At 50.2% G+C, this 22,892-nt stretch overlaps 1 protein-coding gene across 3 annotated transcripts in view; it reads right to left on the reverse strand.

The window, feature by feature from the left end:
• The window catches only part of LOC102484879 (argonaute RISC component 1), a 44,053-nt gene extending 21,167 nt beyond the window's left edge, over positions 1-22,886 (reverse strand). Inside the window, exons 1-13 of one of the 3 annotated variants that reach the window (XM_006148684.3) lie at positions 22,755-22,886; positions 17,523-17,706; positions 14,939-15,059; positions 14,313-14,494; positions 13,774-13,910; positions 13,414-13,548; positions 13,192-13,279; positions 11,962-12,109; positions 4,321-4,440; positions 3,849-3,971; positions 3,580-3,713; positions 428-452; positions 8-149 (exon numbers count right to left, since the gene is read on the reverse strand). In XM_006148684.3, coding sequence (XP_006148746.1) covers positions 8-149; positions 428-452; positions 3,580-3,713; positions 3,849-3,971; positions 4,321-4,440; positions 11,962-12,109; positions 13,192-13,279; positions 13,414-13,548; positions 13,774-13,910; positions 14,313-14,494; positions 14,939-15,059; positions 17,523-17,706; positions 22,755-22,779 — 1,564 coding nt within the window. In that variant the 5' untranslated portion in view covers positions 22,780-22,886. Of the gene's footprint in view, positions 1-7; positions 175-427; positions 453-3,579; positions 3,714-3,839; positions 3,972-4,320; positions 4,441-11,961; positions 12,110-13,191; positions 13,280-13,413; positions 13,549-13,773; positions 13,911-14,312; positions 14,495-14,938; positions 15,060-17,522; positions 17,707-22,754 lie in introns of all 3 variants that reach the window. The other 2 variants (XM_014587884.2, XM_027771941.1) reach the window with 2 other exon arrangements.
• Between the last annotated feature and the right edge of the window lie 6 nt (positions 22,887-22,892).

A 22,892-nucleotide genomic window follows, 5' to 3' on the forward strand; every position in this document is an offset into this window, starting at 1 on the left:
GTCTTCCCTGGCAGGATGACGATAATGAGCTGCAGCCCTGAGTAGGTGTTCTTGAGATGCCGGAACATGGGCTCCACGCTGTCCGCCCCCTGCGCGTACTTGCAGAAGCATGGCTGACCCTGGATGGGCATCCCCGCATCCTTGGAAATCTTCCGCAGCTGGTCCGTGAAACCCCTGGAAAGAGAAACAACTGCATATAAGCCTTTGTTTACTCATCGATACATCTAAAGCAGTAAAGGAACGTCTAGAAAGGGAATGGAAGATGAAGACTAGATTGGTGTGTTTTACACATGAGGAATGACCAGACTACTGATGTTAAGGGCAACAAAGGTCACCAATTTACAAACTAAGAACATACATGCAGTTTTGTTTCGTACTTGCAGAAGCATGGCTGACCCTGGATGGGCATCCCCGCATCCTTGGAAATCTTCCGCAGCTGGTCTGTGAAGTTCCTGCAGCACAAGCACGGTCATAACAGGAGGCAGTGAGTCCCACGTCAGTTCCTCCACTGAACTCCTCCGTCCTCGGTACTGCGGCACTGAGATTCTAACAGGAGTGAGGCTCCACCTCAGCCAGCGCAAAAACACACACACAGGCGAGTAACACAAGGCAGGCCACTAAGCGTTGAAGGGTACGAGTGTCCAGTTGAATGAGCCCAGGAAAGGGACTTGTGGGAATTCTCAGGATTCCCACTTTATCTGGCTCAAGCAGCTGAGTCCTATGCTCTGTTCCATGTCCAGAGAAGCAGGCAAATGCCTTGAGAGTAAGGCCTGTTTGCTCAAAATACAGGCGGCTCCAGCAGTGATGGGAGCACAGGAGCTGCTCAAGGCAATGACTCCCACCCCCACTGTTCTCAGCCGCCTAAGAGCCAACCGCTAAACAGGCCTCCTTTCTTCGCGTTAGGGCTTTACCCTGGGAAATGAAGACAATGTTGAAGAAAGGGTAACGCGTGCAGAAGAGTTTTAAAAAAAAATCAAGCTACCTAAATACAGTGACAGACTGAAATGAACAGCAAAAGTTTGTTGTGAGAAATACTTAAATTACAAGTAGTAATGTACACAGAAAATGAAAGCCATTACTTAGATGTTGTTATATAGCATATGAATCTCAAAATGATAATTTAGTGAGAAAAGAAGTTTTTCCCCCCGAGCTTTAGTAAAAACATACAAGAAAGGTAAATACAGTATGATACTGCTATGCAAACTGTGAAGGCATTTACATACACATAGGTGCATACAATATCAACAGGCTAGGATGATCATAATAATTCATGACAGGGTCTGCAGAAGAAGTCACAGACGGGACTAGGGTGGAAGATATAAAGGACTGTCAAAAAAGATAAAGAAAAGAGGACGAAACTCTGGATGATGATATATATATATGGGTGTTTACTACATTATTCTCTACAGCTATTATCTTAAAAATATTCTTCAAAATAAAAGTTAGAGTAAAAACATAAAACCTCTCTATGGTTTCACATAAGAGCTAGTGCCCTGAGGAACTGCTCCCAGCCTTCCACCCCCTTCTCTGCCTTATAGACAACCACAGTGTAGCTGCTCAAAGGCCCACGTTACCACATTCCACGGTGGTCCCTGCTTCAAGGAAAGCAGTATTTCTAACCCTCTCTCCACTGCCAGACCACCCTGTGATATACCACGTCACTGCCACAAGTGCTGAGGTGTCGAGGATGGTGAAGGTCTTTGAATCCTGACCTATAAATGACAGAGTGGAAGTAATGGGCCTTCTTTGGCTAGAAGAAAAGTTCTCAGAGTTGGACCTAGAACTTCCTCATCCATCCTTGGCTATCAGTTTCTTCAACGCCACAGCTGGCTCCGTGCCATCCCGCTCTCTCTGTGTTCTGGACCCCTGCTCATTCGCACTTAGTGACTATTCCTCGTTTACTCGGCACTTTCTCTGCGTTATCCCTGGACAGTCCCACATATCGCCATGGCTGGATGAAATCTCCGTCTTTATCCCGGAACAGCACATCCAACTGGGTACTACTGACCCACATGCACAAGCCAGCTTCTTACCCCTACACCTAGGGCTCACTGGGAGGCGGGGATGCCTGAAGAACTGACCCATTCCAAGTCTTGAGAGTCTAGATTTATCAGATCCTATCCCCCAAGTGGCCAAAACAATGGATTATTTCCCAAAAGAACTGGACAGAGACAGGACACGGAGTAAGAGAGAAGCACAAAGGAAACAGGGCTACCGAAAGGTGACCACGACACGAAGGGAAAGGGCCGAGCCCCTCCTATACACAAAGGGATGGTCCAGCCTTCCGACGCCAGGCCAAGGGGTGAGCCTCCTGGTCTTCACGGGCTAAATCCCACAAATCCAGAAAAGGGGACAAGCTACAGTGGGATGGCAGTGAGTATGCGCCTGTAGGGGGCAGCAGTGAGGGGCAGGGCAGGGTCAAGTCCCTGGATCCATTGGAAGCCACTCAAACTAATCCAGGAGACTGCAGGGCAGCTGAGCCCACCAGGGCCCACATCTCCACGGTCACTCCCCCAACTGTCGGCTCCACTTCCTCCTCCTCGCCCCAGAGTACACGGACCCCACGGCTGATCCAGGGTAAACAAAAAGTCACCACTTCAAGAGACGGCAGGAACCACCAATCTGTACACTTTAAATGGGTGAGATTTTTGGCATTTTAAACATATCTCAATAAAACTGTTTAAAAAAGACTGCAAGAGAAGAATGACTCTTCAACTTCCCCACTCACTAAGACACTTCTGTTTCTTCCCAGTGCACGCATGCACAAGTGCATTTTTCTTAGCCTGGCCTCATGGTGGTGTGGTCCTCCTGCCTGAGCCTCCCGACTAGCTGGGACCACAGCTGCACACCACCACGCCTGGCTCTTCGGGGTGGGCTGGGAATCAAACCCGGGCCCCCACTCACCTGTCTCTTTAAACCACTGGGCTGCATGCTTCCCCTCTTGCTGCCATCTAATGCCGGCCCCTCTGCCACAGCAGGACAGAGGCCCTCACAACTCCCGGTCACCTAATTCAAGTCACCTGGGCCTGACCAATGCTGCACGTAGGAGAGGATGGCTGAGAGGACCAGCCAGACCAACTGCTCTGTTTGGTTTCCGACTAGGAACACAAGTTTGAAACTCAGATCTGATTCGATCGGCTCTGATGCTGCCTTGCTAGTGAGCAAACTTTGAACAAGCTACTTAACCTCTTCGAGTCTGATCTCCTGAAAATGGAGACAGCGCCACCTACTCACTGCGAGGATGAAATGAGAGAGTGTGAATGAGGCCCTAAGTACAACGCTGGCATAAACATTACGGCCATCACCACCACTGTGAACAATGGTAACGACTAACAGTAACGTAATGTGGGCCTCCCCAGGAAATCATCACCTCTGACGTGAACACAGAGCCCTTATCCAAGGCTCCGGACGACTGATGAAAGACAAGGAGCAAGCAGAAGTCTGAGCTGGAAAGAGCAGGAAGGCAGTGGAGACAGGAAGGGCAGACTCCTGGCCCACCCGTGCCCCTGCTGGAGAGAGGCAGACAGGCAGCTCTAGGGTCCTTCCCACCCTCCCAAACCCACACCCAACCCTCCTTACTTGAGCACCTCTTCTCGACACTGTTTTTGGGGTGCGAAGCAGGCGATGGCCCAGACTTTGATCTCAATCCCATTGTAGAACTGTTTCCCCCGCATGTCCCAGACACCCTGATTGGGTGTGGCAATGGCCCGGTTCTGGGGATAGGCAAAGGGGGCGCCCAGGTGAGCCTCAGGAGAGCCAAGTGTGCAGGGGAGCCAAAGCCCCTGGCTGGACAGCCCAACCACCCCCACATGCCCCAGAGGACGTTGTCTGGCCCTGACCCTGCTCACCCGGCCGCCGTACTGCAAGATGGGCGCCGGCAGCACTCGCCCTGTCACCTCCGTCATGTCATCCTTCACTTTGATCCCAAACTCCTGGATGTAGGGATCTAGGTTGTAACTGGCATTCTTCATCTGCAGGGCAAAGGAAGGGGAGCCTCAGGAGAGTGGCAGCTTGGCTCACCCTCTGGGTTCCAAGGAGAGCCCTAAGGAAATGCTGGGACTGGCCAGGGGAAGCCCTAGCGGGGAGGGGCGGAGTGGAAGGCGAGAGAAGTGGGAGTGGGTAACACAGGGAAGGAATGCAGGAGGGGAAAAGAGAGAGAAGGCAAAATAGCTACAGGGTCAGAAGCAAGAGCGGCCCTACAGGGCCCCAGTAACAAATCTAGACTCGCATTCTCCCACGAGAAGGTCCTGCAGGGGCGTGAAGGCATCTATGCTACCAAGGGCCCCAAAGCTGCATGCGTTTCTCTGCAGTCCCACTGACCAGGCGACTGATCTCCTCCTGTCTGTCTGGGGCCGACCTAGCTGTGGCCTTTATCATGGTCGAAGTCTGGTTGTCGGTCAGCTTCTTAATGCAGCGCTGCCCGGCCACAATGTTACAGACCTGAGGAAAGGAGAAGCAGAGGTAGCTCTGGCTTGAGCACAGTACGTCCTGTACCCAAAACCCCACAGCGAGAGAAGAGAGCTGGCAGCCACCGGGAAGACTATTAAACCCCAGTGCACATAAACTCTCCCCTTGAGGTTTATAGGACAGGTAAGTTAAAAAATAATTCACATTGGGGTCGGCAGGTGGTGTGAATGGTAAGGTGCTGGATCCTACATGGCCAATACTGCGGTTCGAGGCCCAGATCTGGCAGCTTGAAAAACATGCCAAGTATGTGTGCATGCATGCCCAAAATCCTGAGAGGAGAATGGAGGGAAAGGGACTATGGAACAGCCCCCTGGGGGAGTGAGTTTTCACTTTCCTTCTCTCTCTCTGGCGCAAGCACATGCAAACTATGGCAAAAATCTAAAAAAAAAAAAAAAAAATTTTTAAATTTAAAAAGAAAAATTCACATGAAACAAAAGGCAATATAGCCACCTCTTCATTAAGCACTTAAGATCCAGAGCCAGATTCGGGCTCAGGTATTGCATATTAAATGAGAACAACACAGTCTCATAGGGATGTCTGTGATTAAATAAAACAAACCGCTTAAAGGACTGAGTACAGTTTTGGGACACAGTAAACACTAAATAAACCAAAGCATAAATTATTATTTACCAAGAACCAAGCACAGAGTCCATCTGAATACTGAAAAACGCAATATATGCAAATCAGTTCCTCTGGCAGCTCTCTCAAGGTGGTAGACCATCAGCTGGAACCCATGAGGGGGAGAAGGGTAACCGTGAACTCTTTTTTTTTTTTTTTTTAAAAAAAAGGACTTGTTTATTTAGTTTTATTTGTCATTATTATTATTATTATTTTAATTTGCCCAGAGAGACAGAGAGAGAGGAGGAAAGTGTGAAAGCAAGCCGCTAGGTCCAGGACTCAGACCGTAGTCAGCCATGTGGGAGTCCAGCACCTCAACCACCACCTCACCTGCCAGCCCCAGCTGTGAACTCTTGAGCCCCAGCTGAGGATGACACCGGGCTGTCCTCACCCACCCCGCCTTCAGGCTACAGAAATCACTGTTTCTGTCGCCCGCTTGTGTTCACCTGTTCTGGGCCAAAGAGAACACAATGAAGATCAGAAAAGGCTGTCTAATGCTATGTCAATCCTCTGTTCCCCAACAGTCTACACCCAGGGTGCCACGAACGCCAGGGCCTGTAGCAGAGGAGGGTCAACAAGTTTGGAAAGACTTGTGTGTAAAAGCCAGCATGGACTTCACATGGAGGAAACAATCCACCCGGGGGACAGCAGCTTCCCCAGGAGGCTGCCAGGACGACTCAGATGAAGTGAAATGTCCGACCTGCTACCACACCTATGTTCTGTAAGTACGGGTCCTTGTCCTAATTCCCAGATGTCCTGCTAAACAATGGGACAGGAAACCAGGCAAAGGGCACCTGCCTCTAAACTCCGTATTCCAGTTCGCTAACTGTTGAACTTTGTGAGGTTGTTCTCTCAAAGGCACCTTGAAGTTGCAGTACTCTCTCTACAGATGGCTACAGGCTCCAGATCAACACTAGCAAAGATCAGAGCAGAATGCACTGGCCAGGTGGTATGGAGCTTAAAGTGGCTGGCTCCCACATGGCCAACTGCATGGTTCGAGTCCTAGACCCAGCAGCGTGAAAAACACACTGGGGACATGTGTGTGTGCACACGTGCATGCATGTCCAGAATCCTAAGAGGACAATTAAGGAAAAAGGACTGTGGTATGGCCATGTCCCTTGGGACAGTGGTTTCTTTCTCTCTCTCTCTCTTCCTCTCTCACTCTCACTCTGGCGAGGACACACACCCTATAACAAACTAGGAAAAGAAAAAAGCGACTACATACAGCAAAACTGGACTGTCTGTGTGCTACAGTTGGGATGTAAAGCAGTGTATGAGCTCTGTGAAAAATGGCATCCTATCCCTCAAAACGCGAAATTACTTTTCAAGCCAGCATTTCTACTTCCGGTATGTACTCAAATAACTCAGCACAGGAACGTGAACAAATACGTCTGAACACCTTTGCGCATCGCAGCACCACTCACGGTAGCCAAAAGGTGGAAACGCCCCAAGTGCACGGCAACAGAAGAGATAACAAAGTGTGCATACGTACAGCAGAGCACTCTTCAGCCTTTACAAGGAAGACAGTGTTTGGGCCGGCCAGGAACCATGGTGGTTAAGGCAGCTGGCTAGATCCCACATGGCCAAGAGCATAATTGGAGTCCCAGAACCAATAGCTTGAGAAACATGCCAGGCAGGAGTGCATGCATGCCTAAAATCCCAACAGGAGAATGGAGAAGGGATTGTGGCAAGCCATCCTCCACGGGAGGTGCTCGCTCACTCGCTCTCTTTCTTTCTCTCTCTCTCTCTCTCTGGCAAGTGTATGTGCCCCACTGCAAATTATGGGCAGTAAGAAAAAAAGGAAGGAAAATTTAACATTCTAAACAAGAATGTGCCTCTCTCCTGTAGGCACATTAGCCCTATGACAAAAACCCAAAAAACTTAAAAAGTACAAAGGGCCTCCAAAAAGTTTATGGAAAATACTTATGAAAAAAAAAACCAACATGGGGCCCAGCAAGTGGTGTGGTGGTCAAGGAGCGGAACACTCCCACACGGCTCAGTACGGTCCTGGTGGCTTGCTTCCTCACTTTCTCTATCTTTTATCTCTCTCTGGTCAAATTAAAATAAATTAATGAATTTTAAAAAATTATACAAAAAAAGGAAAAATTACACATACATTTCAAAATATTTTGTACCAAAATAAATCTGTACTTTAATTTTCCACAAATTTTTTGAAACTCACAGTATATGACTCTACCTATACGAAGCACCTAGAGTGGTCAATCCCGAGAGAGAAGTGGAATGGTGGTTGTCACAGGCCAAGGGCAGGGAGAAATGGGGCACTGTTATCTACTGGGTATAGAGTTTCAGTGTGAGATGATGAGGAGTTCTGTAGATGCATAATGGTGATGGTGTACCAGTGGGAATGCATTTACTGCCATAGAACTGCACGTTCAAGTGGTTAAAATGATACATTTTATATTATGTTTTTTACCACATTTTGCAAAAGAAAAGACTCAAGCAGTAATGAACTATGACTTGCACATCAACAAATAATTTTGCTGACACCAGTTGGCCTGGATAACTACGGAGAAGACAAACGCCTGGACTAGAGACACTGGCGAGTTCTTTCTCTAACTGTAGCGACCGAAATCATCTATAGCACTTGTCTACTTAAAATCCTCCCCGATTTCTATTATAGTCAGAATAAAACCCCCTGGCCAGATACCGGTACACTCATTCCTGACTAATGGGAGTGTAAAGCAGCATAGCCCCTTTGGGGAACAGTTCAACAGCTCCTCAGATGGTAAACTCGGGGCCAGCAGGTGGCGTGGTGGCTAAGGCGCTGGACTTCCACATGGCCAAGACTGAGTCCCAGACCAGCGGGCTTGCTTTATCACTTTCGCTCACTTGCTCTTTCTCTCATGGATGCATGTGCTTTATAGCAAATAAAAGATAAAAATAATGATAAATAAAATTAAATAAATAATAATAATTTTTAAAATTTAATTTTATTTATTCATTCATCCACTCTAATTTGACCAGAGAGAGACAGAGAGAGAGAGAGAGAAAGTGAGAAAGCAAGCCACCAGGTCTGGGATTCGAACCATGGTCAGCCATGTGGGAGCGTTCAGTGCCTTAACCATCAGGCCGCCTGCTGGACCCAAATAATTTTTTTTTTTAAAAAAAGATGTTAAACTTGGAATTACATATATAACTTCACTCTCAGGTATATACTTATAGGAAATGAAAACATAGATTCACACATAAACGTACTCATGAATTTTCATTATGAATAGCCACAAAGTGATGAGCCAAACATCCAGTTATAAGTGGATAAGCCAAATATAACACACCTAGACAATGGGGCAGCATGGATGAACCTTGACATGCCAAGTGAAAGAAGTCAGTCACAAAAGGCCACATAATGTATGATTCCACTTATTGGGGCGTCTGAAAAGTCAAGACACATTTTTGCATAGAAAAATACAGGGACCAGCAGATGAAATGGTTACACTGCTGGAATCCCACACAGTCAACTGCAGTTCAAGTCCCAGACCTGGAGGCTTAAAACTCACACCAGGAGCTTGTGCATGCATGCCCAAGATCCCAAGAGGAGAATGAAGAAGGGACTGCGGTGTGGCCTCCCCCCAGGGGGTGATTTCTCACTTTCTATCTCTCTGTCTCTGTCTCTCTGGCAAGGGCATACATCCTATAGCAAAAATCTCTTTTTAAAAAATTTATTATTTTAGGGAACCAGCAGTTAGCGTAATGGCTATGTCGCTGGACTCCCACGTAGTCGACCGCGGTCCGCGTCTCGGACCCGGTGGCTTAAATCTCACGCCGGGCGCGTGTGCGTGCGTGCCCAAGATCCCGAGAGGAGAATGGAGGAGTTTTTTTTTTTGGGGGGGGGAGAGGTTTTTGCCTTAGGGTGTGTGCACTCACCAGAAAGACAGAAACAGAGAGACAAAAAGTGAGAAATCACCTCCCAGGATGAATGGCCGCACCGTAATCCCTTCTCCTCCATTCTTCTCTCGGGATCTTGGGCACACACACACACATGCTCCTGGTGTGAGTTTAAGCCACTGGGTCCGGGACTCAAACAGTGGTTGACTACATGGGAGTCTAGCAATGTAGCCATTGCCCTACCTGCTGGTCTTGCAAAAATCTCTCTTAAGACAAAAAGTCATAACTTTCCTGAACACCTAATATCTATGTCCAAAATAGGCTAATCCACAGGGACAGAATGTAGATTTGTGGTTACTAGTGACTAAGAGGGATAGAAGGAAGAGTGAGGGACTAATAAATAAGGCCTTCCTTGGGGCTGACAAAAATGTTCTAGAAATCAGTGACAGTGGTAGCACAATTCTGTGAATGTACTAAAACCACTGAATGGTATTTAATCTTAGTTTTTGCTATAGAGTATGTGTGCTTGCTGGGGAGAGAGAGAGAGAAAAGGAGAGATCACCCACCCCAGGGGGGATGATCACACCACAATCCCTCCTCCTCCATTCTCCTCCTGGGATTTTGGGCACACATGGGCAGTGTGATTTGCAAGCCCTCAGGTCAAAGGCTTGAACCGCACAGTCAGCCATGTAGGATCCAGTCCCATTAACCTCCATGCCACCTGCTGACCCTGAATTGTATATTTTAAGAGGAGGAATTTGATAGTATGTGAATGATATTGCAGTAATGCTATTCTAAAGTACATTTTTTTTTTCTTTTGAGAGGTTTTTGCTGTAGGGCACGTGCGCTCACCACAGAGACAGAGACAGACGGAAATCGAGAAATCACCCCTCAGGGAAATGGCCACACTGCAATCCCTTCTCCTCCATTCTCCTCTCAGGGTTTTGGGCATGCACATATGCGCTCAGTGTGAGTTTTAAGCCACCAGGTCTGGGACTCAAACCACAGTCAACTATGTGGAAATCCAGCAATATAACCATATTGCCACCTGCTGGTCCCTAAAATAAATTTAAAAATCCTACCTGGCCACAATACCCTGTATGATCTGACCCTGCACCTTTGTCTAGCATCTATTACTTTTTTCCTCATGCAATATATCTTAGCCTCTGTGGCCCCCTGTCCACCCCTCAAAAAAACCCCAATTCCCTCCTGCTTTAGAGCCTCTGTAGTTGCTATTCTTCCTGCCTGGGAAGCGCTTCCCAGAGGCCTTCCCTGACAAAAATAACAAAGATAGTTCTCGACCTCCTACCCTCCTTTCATCCTGTAACCTACCGTATTCTTATAACACTTACTACCATCTGAAACTAATGTACATATCAACTGTCTATCTCCCACTTCTAGAATTTAAGCTCCATGACAGCAGGGACCTCATCTGTTTTATTAATCTCTATATTCCCAGCACCTAAATGACACACAGTCAGAGCTCAGCAAGTATCTGTTAAACATATAAAAATCAAGATCTAAGTCACTATATAAGTTAGCCACCTTGGACACAGCTGTTGAGAGAAAAAATATTAACTTGCTAACAAACCTCAGCTTGTTGTAGACACTACCTACTATCTGCTTAGCTGGGACTGTCTCTAAAGACCTCTGCTCATACCTCAGAGAACATTCCACCTTCTGTGCGTTGGTTACTATTAACCAAGTCATAGTTCTTGGTTTCTGAGAACTCCTCCTCCTTCAGCTAATTCCCGTGTGTGGGTTCTGACATCTCAAAAGCTCACAGAGGGCTTGAGTTTTGATCCAAGCCATCTGACTCCTGCTGCTGGGACAAGAGAGCACTTGAGGCTAGTGCTTCTCCAGTTTAATGTGTGTAAGAGTCTTCTCTGGATCTTAGTGAAAACACGGAGTAGGAATGGGTAGAGCCTGAGGGCCAGCCCGTAGCATGGTGGTTAAGGCCCTAGACTCCCTGAAAAACACACCAGGTGTGCTTGCATGCCCAAAGTCCTGAGAGGAAAATGGAGGACAAGTAACTACAGCTTGGCCATTCCCCCTAGCAGGTTAATTCTCTCTCTCTCTCTCTGGGAAAAATCTAGAAGAAGGGAGACATACTACATATGAAACAGGTCCCCAGGTGATGCCTATCCGATCAGTACGCAGAAGACAGTTCAGCTAGTTCATGCCAAAAGTCCAAGTAACAGCCCAAGGAACCTGTGTTTGTAGACTATGACTTACACAGCTTTGCTGTTCTTTGACTATGGACTGGAAAGGTCTACTGAAGTATAACACTATGACAAATCCTAGAACTAAAAAAGTTTTCAAAGGAACATCTTAATTATCAGGAAAACAGGAGCTACACTACAGATAACATTGGCTCCACTTTCTATAGAATAAAATACTCTTGTGTCTCCCAATCACTTAGGATCCTAAGCTCCAGACAGCAGGGAAAGGGAAATTAGAGAACATGCGTGTGGGACCAGCAGGTGGCGTGACGGTTAAGTCGCTGAACTCACACGTAGGTGACTGTGGTTCAAGCCCTGGACCTGGCAGTTTAAAACTCACACTGGGTGCATGTGTGCCCAAAATCCCAAGAGGAGAATGGAGGAGAAGGAACTGCAGTGTGGCCATCCCCCGCCAGAGGGTGATTTCTTGCTTTCTGTCTCTCTGTCTCTCTCTCTGGTCTCTCCACTGAGTACACATGCCCTACAGCAAAAATCTCTCTTTAAAAAAAAAAAAAGAGAGAGAACAGAAGTGTGGGTATCTGAAATCTCTGTCTTGAACTAATTGACTACTTCAGAAATAGTAAATACAGCTTGTGCCTCTGCTGGCTGCCCTGAAGGAACACGAGGTAGAATGGGGTAGGAAAAGAAACCTCACAAGTACAAATGAGGCTACCCGGAGAGCTACCTCACCTGCTCTCAGAATGTCCAGCACAAGCACGAGAGCTTAGGGATGGAAAAACGGCCCTCCGACAACCAGCGTGCCCGCGCAATGCCTGTTCCCAGCCCTGCAGTTACGTGGTAGCCTCACCTCGAGGGGCAGGTAGGTATGCTTTTGTTCCTGGCCAACTTGCAGGCAGGGCAGGTGGGGATACTTGAGCTGAAGGTTATATTTCTGCTTGAAATACTGTGCCACTGTGCACTCAACAGTCTGTCCACTCTCCAACTGCAAGGGAAACCTGTGTGGAGGAAGGAAAGGTGTCATAACCCAGCATTCTCTCACACTTTTCCAACCCACAACCATGATGGGCCCAGACTCAGCTTCCTCCCGCCCAGCCTCCTTGAGCACCGGCACATGGTAGTATGAGGCTCCAGGCCAGATGCCAAAGATTTTTATTTCTTAAAGAATTATTATTTTATTTATTTGTTTATTTTAATTTGATCAGAGAAGGACAGAGAGAGAGAGGGAAAGTGAGAAAGCAAGCCACCAGGTCCAGGACTTGAATCATGGTCAGCCATGTGGGAGTCCAGTGCCCCATCCACTGTGCCAACTGCCAGCACCAAGATGCTAAAGATTTGACAGGCAAGTTCCACAACGCCCATGATGGTATCTGATTTATTCGTGTGCGTGTGTGTGTGTGTGTGTGTGTATTTTTTTTAAAAGAGATTTTTTGCCATAGGGTGCATGCACTTGCCAGAGAGAAAATGAGAAATCACCCTCCGGCGGCAAGGCCACGCCACAGTCCCTTCTCCTCCATTCTCCTCTCGGGATCTTAGGCACACATGCACATGCACCCAGTGTGAGTTTCAAGCTCCTGAGTCTAGGACTGGATAGCAGTTGACCCCGTGGGAGTCCAGCAACATAACCACTGTGCCATCTACTGGCCCTTGTTCGTATTTCTAAGGTTGAGCACAAAGCCTGCCATAGAGTAGGCACTTCTAGGCCAGGGTAGCCTGAAGTCCAGAAAGGAAGGGAATCAGTGGCAGCTTCCCCGAGGTGGAACCCAGGAGCCTGGTTTTCTTTTTTTAGGAAGTAGAATAAACAGAGAGAACCTAACATTTATAAAACTGTAACAGGAACCAGAGGAACGTGCCTGCTCCACAGTAAAGGCCTAAGGAGAAAAGGAGAGGATCGCCAAGGTAAGAATGGCAGGGACTGGGCGGGCCCGGGGAGGCTGGAGGAGGGGTGCCACATTCCCTCGGCTTATCTTTGGGACAGAGCCAGTCCAAGGCTGTCTCAGGGCCGGGGGAGGAGGGGAGGGTAACAAACCTCAGGCCTCTTCCACCCACAGGGCACGGCTCGGCAGCCCTGCCGACTTACGTCTGGTGGCTGGCAGGGCGGCGGGTGACATTACACACGCGGTATTTCCTCTTCATCTGTCCACAGTGGGTCACTTCCACCTTGAGGCCTGGGATTAAACACACTGCTTGTCAGGGTGAAAGAGGGGTCCCACAGGACCGCATCTCCGGATCGTGTGCCGAGGGGATTTCTCTCAGGGCTAACGAGAAAGTACTGCCCCTAGCTGCCCGCTCCGGTCCTCACCCTTGATCTCCTTGGTGAAGCGAACACGCTGAGAGTCCGTGAGGGGCTTGGGCTGCTCATCTATGTTCCTGATGTCCAGCACCTCACACATGAACTCGATCACGGGTTGCGCCTTGTAGAAAGCGGTGGCTGAGACTGTGGGGATAGGGTGGGGACAGCTCGGCTCAGGTTTTGCGACCCAGGATAAGTGGAGGCACTGCAATGTACACCCTCTTCCTTACAGGGTATCGGGATGGGGCAAGGGGTGCCAGGGCTGTAGGAATTAGACTAGGAGTGTGGTTGCAGAGCTGGGAAGGATAAGGCCGGGAGTGTGGTCACTGGACTTGGGGTGCCCCTGGCTCCATAGTTCTCCCCACTCACCATCAATGTTGAGCATCATCTTCCACATGGCCGGGCGCACAGACTGGTGAAAGCCGAACCAGACCTCGCGCCCACCCCCCAGCGGGTGGTAGTAGCCCTCAGGCGGTGAGAAGAAGGAGCGGCCCACAGGGGTGTACCTGGCAGGGACAGGCAGAGAACTGGTCCCTCGGGCACAGGCCCCCACCCTGTGAGGCATCCTGGGCACGGAGGAGCCCTGGCCTGGAAGGCAGGACACCAGGGCTTTAATGCCAGCTCTGATCCTTCACGACCTGTATGACTGACCTTGTGCAAATCTCCCTTTTCTCTGCCCTGCAGGGACAGATGGGGTGAGGCCCAAAGATACCTATGGAGGGCAGGGCAGGGCTTTAACCACCTGAATGTATATGCATACTTGCCTGGCACATGGTAGGGCTTCGGATCTTTCTTTCTTTCTTTTTTATTGAATGGCACACTGTGGGACCTTAATACATGCTCATCCCTCCTACCCCCCACGAAGTTCCGTCAACACTAGTAACCCAGACATTAACTACACCCGGTACCTCATGGATGCCAGGTGCCGCATGGCCACGTCCAGGGCTTGCACAGATTCCAGGGGAACAGGGATCTGGCCGCTGACCAGGGCCTCATGGAGCATGCGCCAGCTCACGATAGCTAACCACTTGATAGAGACCTTGAAGATTCGATCTTTCCCTTCCCCAGGAATTGTCACCTCAAAGTCGACCTTTACAAATGTGAGAGAAGAGGGTTAAAGATGGCCATTGTTTTCCCACAGATCAGCGTTCTGTCCCTCCCTCTCCACCCCCACCCCTGGGTGTGCCTAGACTCTGCTCCTTGAGTTGCCAGGGGCTCACCATGAAGACCCTAGAGTGAATCCAGTTCCTGAGTTTCTAGTCACCTTGGCTCAGGGACTCTGTGTCTGGCAAACACCTCTCAACCTAGCAGAACGTCCTTTAGGTCTATTTTAAGGCTAATCTCAGTCTGTGCAGAACAGGGACAGACAGTAACAGGCGAAATAAACATCAGCACCCACCCACTCCTTGTCCTACAACACACGTTCCCAGCACAAAAGACCAAAAGGTTCTCCAGACCACCGCACTCCAAACAGGCTTAGGTGAGGTCTGTCCACCCCAGCCCTGACACGTCACCAGCCTGACCGCGGCCTTACCCGCTCGTTGCCAATGGGCAGCGCTGTGACAGTGTAAATGTTCTTCTTCCCGTCATACACGGGCTTGCGATCGCCAAAGATCTGAGGCTTGAAATGCTGGACCATGTATTCCACCACTTCCCTGTGGGGACAGGAGTGCTCGATGGAAGTTGGGACATCACCACTGCAAGCTTTGCGAGTAACTCAAAGTCCACGCAATGTCCCATCCACTATTCTCACTCCTAACGCCACTCCACGGTACTTCTCCAACTTCAACATCCCTAGGTATCGCCTGGAGACTTCATTAAAATGCAGCTTTCGATTCAGCGGGTCTAGAGCAAAGCCTGAAATTCAGCATTTCTAACACGCCCCATATGATCCTGCTGGTCCTCAAGTCACGAAGGCGCTAAGGGACCTGCACGTGTGGGCGTGAGCACCTTCTGGGAGGAAGGGGAGGTTGTGAGAAGGCTTGATCGCAGAGCCCGTCTAGAACCAGGAACAGAATGAAGGCTGTCCCCATCTCCAACCCCCAATCTAACAAGCAATAAAGGCAGCACTGAAAGAGATCGAGACTGGACATGGAATGAACGTGGGGGAGAACCTCGCTTCTTCCCACCACCCTGCTTTGCCTGCATTACCCTGGCCTTGATTTCACTTCCTGTCCTCTCTGGCTTAGATCCCAGAGTGTCCCTCATCCCCTCAAAGTCCCAGGCCATCCAACCATTGACCTCTCCACTCGTTTTGTTTTGTTTTGTTTTCATTTACTAGAGGGCATGTGCGCTTGCCAGAGAGAGACACACAGAGACATCCAGGAAGAGGGAGAAAACATGCCTCGGGGGCATGGTCACACCACAATCCCTTTTCTCCACCCTATCAGAATTTAGGGTATACATGAGCACGCACTCAATGTGTTTTTCAAACTATTGGGTCTGGGACTCAAATCACATAGTCAGACACATGGGATCCAGTTCCCTGCCCCCCACCTTTTCTTTTGCTATTGGGTGTGTGCACTCACCAGAGAGAGACAGACAGAGACAGTGAGAGGGAAAGTGAGAAATCACCCCATTGAGGGGACGGCTATGCTGCAATCCCTTCCCCTCCATTCTCTTCCTGGGATTTGGGGTACGCATGCACACATGTCTGGTGTAATTTTCAAGCAGGGAGGTCTGGGAACCACATTCAGCCATGTGGGAGCCCAGAGACTTAACCACCAAGCCAACTGCTGGCTCCAGGACCCAGCTCCCTGAACCACTAGGTTATTTATAAATACATAAAAATATGTTTGACTTCACTCATTAGAGAAATACAATTTAAAAACTAGACCAAGATCTAATTATCTACTTATCAGAATGCCAAAGATTAAAAAAAAATAAATGAAGAATCACTCTGATATATTGGTCTGGTACAGATACGGGGAACAGACGCTCTGATACCTTGCTGATGCGAGTAGAAATTAATACACCATACGTTTTAAAAATTTTGCAAAATCTCAAAACTTTAAAATGTATTGCATCAGCAATTCCACTCCTAGGAACTTATCCTACAGATACACTCACATTTCAGTGCAAAAATGTATCTATCTATCTATCTATCTATCTATATATATACTAACAACACAGTTTCATTTTTGTAGCAGAAGTTTAGACTTAACCTAAATGTTCCTCAATAGACTTATTCAGTAAGGCAATACAGCCGTTCAATAGAATGCCCATGGAACTATGCAATAGAATTAAGCAGATACACACAGTTATGTCTCATTTTCCAAGATACTGTTTAGTGGAAAAATGCAAGACACAGAACAAAGTATACAGAACCCAACACTTCGTGTGGTTTTTAAAATGTTCTATATGACATGCATTTATGTTTGCATATGCATATCTGGAAGCATACTCAAGAATGGTAGTAATTAATTGATGCCTTTGGGGATAGGATATGGGGGACCAGAGACCGGGACTGTAAGGAGACATTTTTCATTGCTACCCTTTTTGTGATACTGGAATTTTTTATATCATGCACATAGGTTTTAAGTAGTACTTAAATTTGATTTTAGAAAGAAATATTGCTTTTCCTAAGGCTAACCCCTCCAGCTATGAGCCCAGCAACAGCCTCAGACCTCAACAAAGAGGTCCTGCTTGCATCCCCCCCTCTCTGTCCTGTACCTTTAACCTCTTCTCCACTAGCTCCTTCTCAGCGTATAAACATACATGGCTCGTTCTTAAAAACTACCAGGTGTGCCGGGCACTGCACTGGCTCCTCTAGTCCTCTCTAGGCCAGCGTATTTCTCCTTTCCCACTTCATTTCTAAGCAATCTGGAAAAAGCCAGCTCTCCTTGCTAGGCCTCCCTCATTATTCCTCGAGTCCCTGTAGTTAGGTTAACTAGCCCTGCCACTCGGCGAAAACCGCTGTGGCACAGCCACCAACACGACCGAGAGCCAGATCCAACGCTACTTTTTAGCAGTTGCCTTCTCCGCCTCAAAAACTCCCATGGATTTGGTGATACCATCCTCCACTGGTTTTTCTTTTACCTTCTGGCCCCTCTTTCAAGGTTCTGAGACTAGGAAAACAAAGACTCCCGGACTTGGTGGCTTAGATGTGTATCACTTACCGGTTGACTCTACGGGGACACTTATCGGGCTTGATGTCCACCTCGTAGTGGTAGACGTCGATCTTAGGGATGTCCACCTCAAAGTAATTAGCCAGGAGCTTGATTGGTTTCCCCACGGTGCCAATGCCGGGCCGGCGAGGTGCCTGGAACACCTGCTGCAGGGGGGGCAGGTAGGCACCCGCAGCTACAAGACAAAGAAGCTGATGAGCCTGGCAATCTCGCAGCTATCAGAGATCAGAGACAGCACAAGGTCTTTCAGAACAGGAACAGGCAGATGTGGCGGGAGCCTCTTTCCTGGTACCCAGCCAGCTGAGGACTTCCACTGGTTCAGACAGCTCAGACTCACTCATTTTTTGCTTTGGGATTTTTTTTTTTTTTTGGGAGAGGTTTTCGCTATAGGGCATGTGCATTCACCAGACAGACAGAGAGAGATAGACAGAAAGCGAGAAATCACCCCCGGGGGGTGCAATCCCTTCTCCTCCATTCTCCTCTCGGGATCTTGGGCACGCATGCACATGCACCCGGCGTGATTTTTAAGCCACCTGGTCCAGGATGCGAACCGCGACCGACTACGTGGGAGTCCAGAGACATAGCCATTACGCTAACTGCTGGTCCCTGGGATTTTTTTTTAATCTCTCCAGTTAAGAAAATTGCCCTTGCTCTCTCTTAAATTCACTAACTGAATATATGTATGTTGTTATCACATGCTAGGTGGAGGGGCTAAACATGGCTCCCAGTAACAAAACTGCTTCTTCCTTCTACTAGATTAAGACGCCTGCCTCCACGAGGTAGCTAGCAGACCCAGCCAGATGCTCAGCCACTCATCACCCTCGAACGCAACACAGCATCATCTGGATGTTCCTCTGCAGTGCAGGCAGGAGAAGGTCCAGAGGCCAGGTCAGTGAAGGGAGGGGCAGTGCTCCAGGTGGAACTAAGGCAACTGAGTGGCTGGAGTGCTGAAGGGGGGGAAGGCTAAACGGAGAGTCTGGATACTGAGTCAAGGAGCGAGGATGACACGGAGGTAGGGGGCCTAGAGAAAAGGCCAGAACTGGAGGTCACAGGAGAGAAAGCTTGAACTGACAGGGGAAGGGAGGAAGGCTACAGTAGGGACTGGGGCAAAACAGATTACAGCTGGGATCTAGGGCAGGAGGAGAGGCTGCCAGTCAGGAGACAAGGAAGAAAGAACCTGAATGAGCGAGAGGTGGGAGAGGCAGCAATTAGAATGCTGGAGAAGGGAGAGACACTGGCTCAGGGAAGGAGAACACAAAATTATCTCATGGCCCACAGATCTTTCCACACTGAAGGTCTAGACAGCAGAGGAGCGATCGATTTCAAGACAGAGAGGGCCCTTGGGAAAGGGACAGGGCAGGCCGGGCTCCAGCCACTTTCTCCTCTCCTGCAGCCAGCCTAACTACTGCCCCAGTCAGTTTCTAGTTTATGGGGGGAAGAGACAAAAAAGGGAAACCGCCTGAGAGAAGCCTTTGTCTTCAGCTACTACGGATCCAGGCCAGTGGAGAACCAAGCCCAGGTGGGACGGGAGAGGGAAAAAGCAGCGGGAACCTCCCATCACCAGGGCTGGTTGTCACGGTCAGACGGGCTGGCTGCAGGAGGGGGGGCACGCTCAGCTGGGGGTCAAGAAGAGGTCAGAGCCATTCATGGGAGGGTGCACTTCCCAGAGCTAAGCTGCTCAGTCTCCCTGTGAACACCTGTCAAAGCCCAGCCCCACTCTGCAGACAGAGAAATGGAGGCCTTGCTTGGAGGGAAAAGGCTTTCAGAACTTGTCACACACGGAAGTGAAGGCCTGACGACGACTCCAGAAGGCACTGGGACAGAAACTGATGCACACAATCATAGACACACACACACACCAGACCCTGACAATTCCCCTTTACACCCGCAGCCCTCGCCACCCGCCACCCATGACTGAGTCCTTCACAGGCAGGGGCTATGTCTGCCGAGGTCACTGCTGAGTCTTCCGTGCCTGGCACACACGGGTGTTCAGTACAAATGGGAAACGAATGAATGAACATACCCTCAGACACATCATAAAGACACACAAGTGCACACAGCACACACACACCTGCCACTGCCCAGAACGACAAACCCCGCACCGGTCGGGGCACGCCTGTGGGTGTAACTGGTCAGAGACAGCCTCCCCCTCCCCGGGTTCTGACATTCCATTCACCTCCTTGCTTCCCCAGGCTGAAGAACTGGGCCTAGGGATGGAAGCATCCCCTAGGCTGGGGTCTGGGTAGGACTGATGGAGGGTGGGACACTGCAGCCCCAAGACCATCTCTCCCCTCGAAACAGGACGAGCAGACTTCACCTTAGAGCACCCTTCTTTCCAAGAGGCTTTGGGAAAACACGGTGCCCACACCCCGCCCTCATCCCCAAACTGGGGAAGGCGGGAGAAAGGGGGGCTCTCTCCCCATTCCACTCCACCCCCAAAGCCTCCCAGCTGTACAAAGCTCCCCCCCTTACCCCACCCTGCCCCCAGCTTTTAGTCTGAGAAAGGGAGACACTTCCCTTCAGACCCAGACAGGGACAGACGGCCACTTTGTGATGCAGATGAGGGCCCCAGCACAGAGGACAAAGCTTGGGCCTAGGGGGAAAGGGGCGGGGCTCTTCCCTGCAGACAAAAGCAAGGAGGGAGGGGCCCTGAAAAGGACACTCCCCCTCCCCCATCCCAACCAGCCAGGGGAAGGAAGAGTAGGAGCTGAAAGCCAGGGCTGGGGAGCCCTTCCCAGCACCTCTGAGGCCCACAGCCTCCCAGGGGCCTACTCACTGGACAGACTCTAGTCTATGGTGGCTGGTGGGTAAGCAAAGACTAGGAGGCCAAGCTCTCCATAAAGGATTTGTCCAGAACACGAGTATACACGAATTATTAAACATCCACGCACGTTCACACTTGAACACGGTGCACGTGTTGTGCGTGTCCTAGGGCCCGTATTCTAGGCACTCCCTGTTTTCACAGACCAGTCAGGAACTGCTTCTGCCCTCAGGGGGCTCCCAGTTCAGTATGCGAGCTTGAAACACACCAGGGCCTGAGCCTCTCGGGGCCAGGCAAGGCCTTCGCTTTGTGCACCGTGTTCTCTGTCCACCTCAGAACACCATTCCAGCCTCCTCCGAAAATAACAGCCTGGGTCCTTAAAGGCGAGTTATAGGGTTCCTCCAACTCCAGCTTCCAGACCAAATTTCAGTGACACCTTCTGATGAGACAAAGGCTATCCCACTAGGCTTTGCATGGCTAGCTCCGGACAGCAGGCTGTAGCCCCTTCCTAGGAATGCATTTCTTTTAACAAGCAACAAAGTCAACTTTTTTCATCATCCCAAAGCCCACTGGAAATTCAGCATGATAAAATCGTAAGCAGCCTGGAATGGGTGCCAGCTCCCAGCAATCCATCTGGACCTCAGTGGCCTCCTCCCCCTTAGTCCACAGGGTGCTGTAAATAGAAAATCAGGACAGTTCCTGGGATGGAGGGCCCTGATGGAGGGAGGAAGCAGTCTGCACTGACGTCGGCTGCCCCTTGCACTCAACCTTTGGACACACACGGCGTCTACAAGTTTGTTTTTGCTGCAGGTGGAAGAGTAATCGCCAAGTTGGTCCACATCACTGACCACATGCATGACTTGAGTGAGTTGGTGGGGCCTTTAGGTCTGGTCTCAGAGATGGAGGTTCTTCCACGAGGGAAGCATCAACAATGTAGTTCGTGTCCCTAACAGAAACCCTGTTCTAGTCCCTAGACCAAGTGGAAGGAGGTGGTTAGAGAATACCTGAAGGATTTCCAGATGCGGACTGGTCCTCTCCTCACAGCGAAGGAGACTTAGGACGTAAGGACCAACATCACAGCCCATTCTGGGCATTCTTGGGGCAGCCTGCCTCAGTTCCTCTTCTGTTCCTAGCTCCTTTTCTCCTGATTGCCAGTTAAGAGGGCAGAGCTATCACCTACGACGACCCAGTGAAGGCTATCAGCTGCCCCTCCCCCAAACAGCTTATTTGTAGCAGCCAAGTGCCGACCAGCTCAGCTGGCTAGTCTATTAGACCTGGGCTCTGATGACATGGCCCTGACACTTACTGGGAAATGGAGAGAGGTAAAAAGGAAAGCTATCCCGTGGGAAATTGGAGCCATAAAAATATTAAGGTCTAGAAACCAGAGATTAGACTGTAACCTTAAGAAACAATTTGCGGGAAAAGGCCATTATCCTTGAATTAAAATGCCCACTTTCTCAAAGTAGGGGACCAGAAACTTGCAAACCATACAGACACCGCCTTCCAGGTAGACGTGGGGACGTGGCCTGTCCTCAGTCCCGCGGTAACCCTCACCTTTGCTAAAGCCCATCTGCAGGGAGAATCTGCCCCACAACATTGCTTCGGTCCCAGTCTTTCCCCATGTGGCAGAAAAAACGCATTTTTGGCAGTTCCTCTCAACCGATTCTTGGCAAATTGTTACTGAGGGGCTTTGGGGCCAAGTGTAAGAACCCCCAGGATGAGGGAGGGGGCCACTTCCGCTTGGACTCGCAGGGCTAAACCTTAGAGAGAATGCACCCCATCAGCCCGCTCCTTTCTCCAAGCCTAAAGGGCGGGGGAGGGGAGGGGGTATTAGAGCAGCCACGCCCCCACCACGTCGGGCAGCCCCTTCCAGCTGCCACCTCCGCGCATGCTCCGGCGCCTCCGCTCAGGCTCCCCAGACTCAGGGGGGAAATCCCGGGGCTGGGTCCCCACCCACCGCCCCCTGACCCTCGCCCCCGCGTCAGCCCGAGCTGGGGCGGAGCTCACAGCCCAGCTCTGGCGCCTTCTCCCTAGAGAATTAGCCTAGCCCGGCCCAGCGCGGCCGAGCCCCCGCCCCCGGCATGCGGTAGCGCCAGGCCCATCTGTGTCGCCCCCCTCCCATTCTGGACACCTGGAGCCCGCCCCCTGCCACCTGCCGGGCCTCTCCGTGGGCCTCCCCGGATCTCTGGGAGTCTCTCCGAGAGTCCAGGGCCTTATCCCAGGTCACTTCCCACCCCCAGGGCTGCACGCAGCCTTCCTGGGCACACAGCCCCCGTCTCGGGGCTCTCCTCACAGGGCTCTCCCCCGGAACTGCATACAGCCCCCTTCAAACTGGGCCCCCCATCCCAGGAGAGCCCCTCTCTTCACTGAGGAGCCCTTCCTTCACTCGGAAGCCATGCTCTGCACGCGGAAGCCCCCCGGTCCTTGGAGAACGCACCGTCCGCCCTCGCGGAGGCTCTTACCTGCTCCCGAGGGTCCCGCTTCCATCCCATATACCCGTGCGGAGGTCAGGCGGCCCGGAGACTGTGGAGTCCAGCGTGAGAGGCCTAGGTACCCCGCACTCTCGCTGCTCGGGCTCCCGGGCCGGGCTCGGCTCCCCC

Source organism: Tupaia chinensis, unplaced genomic scaffold (genome assembly GCF_000334495.1).
Source record: "Tupaia chinensis unplaced genomic scaffold, TupChi_1.0 Scaffold000239_1, whole genome shotgun sequence".
NCBI lineage: Eukaryota > Metazoa > Chordata > Mammalia > Scandentia > Tupaiidae > Tupaia > Tupaia belangeri.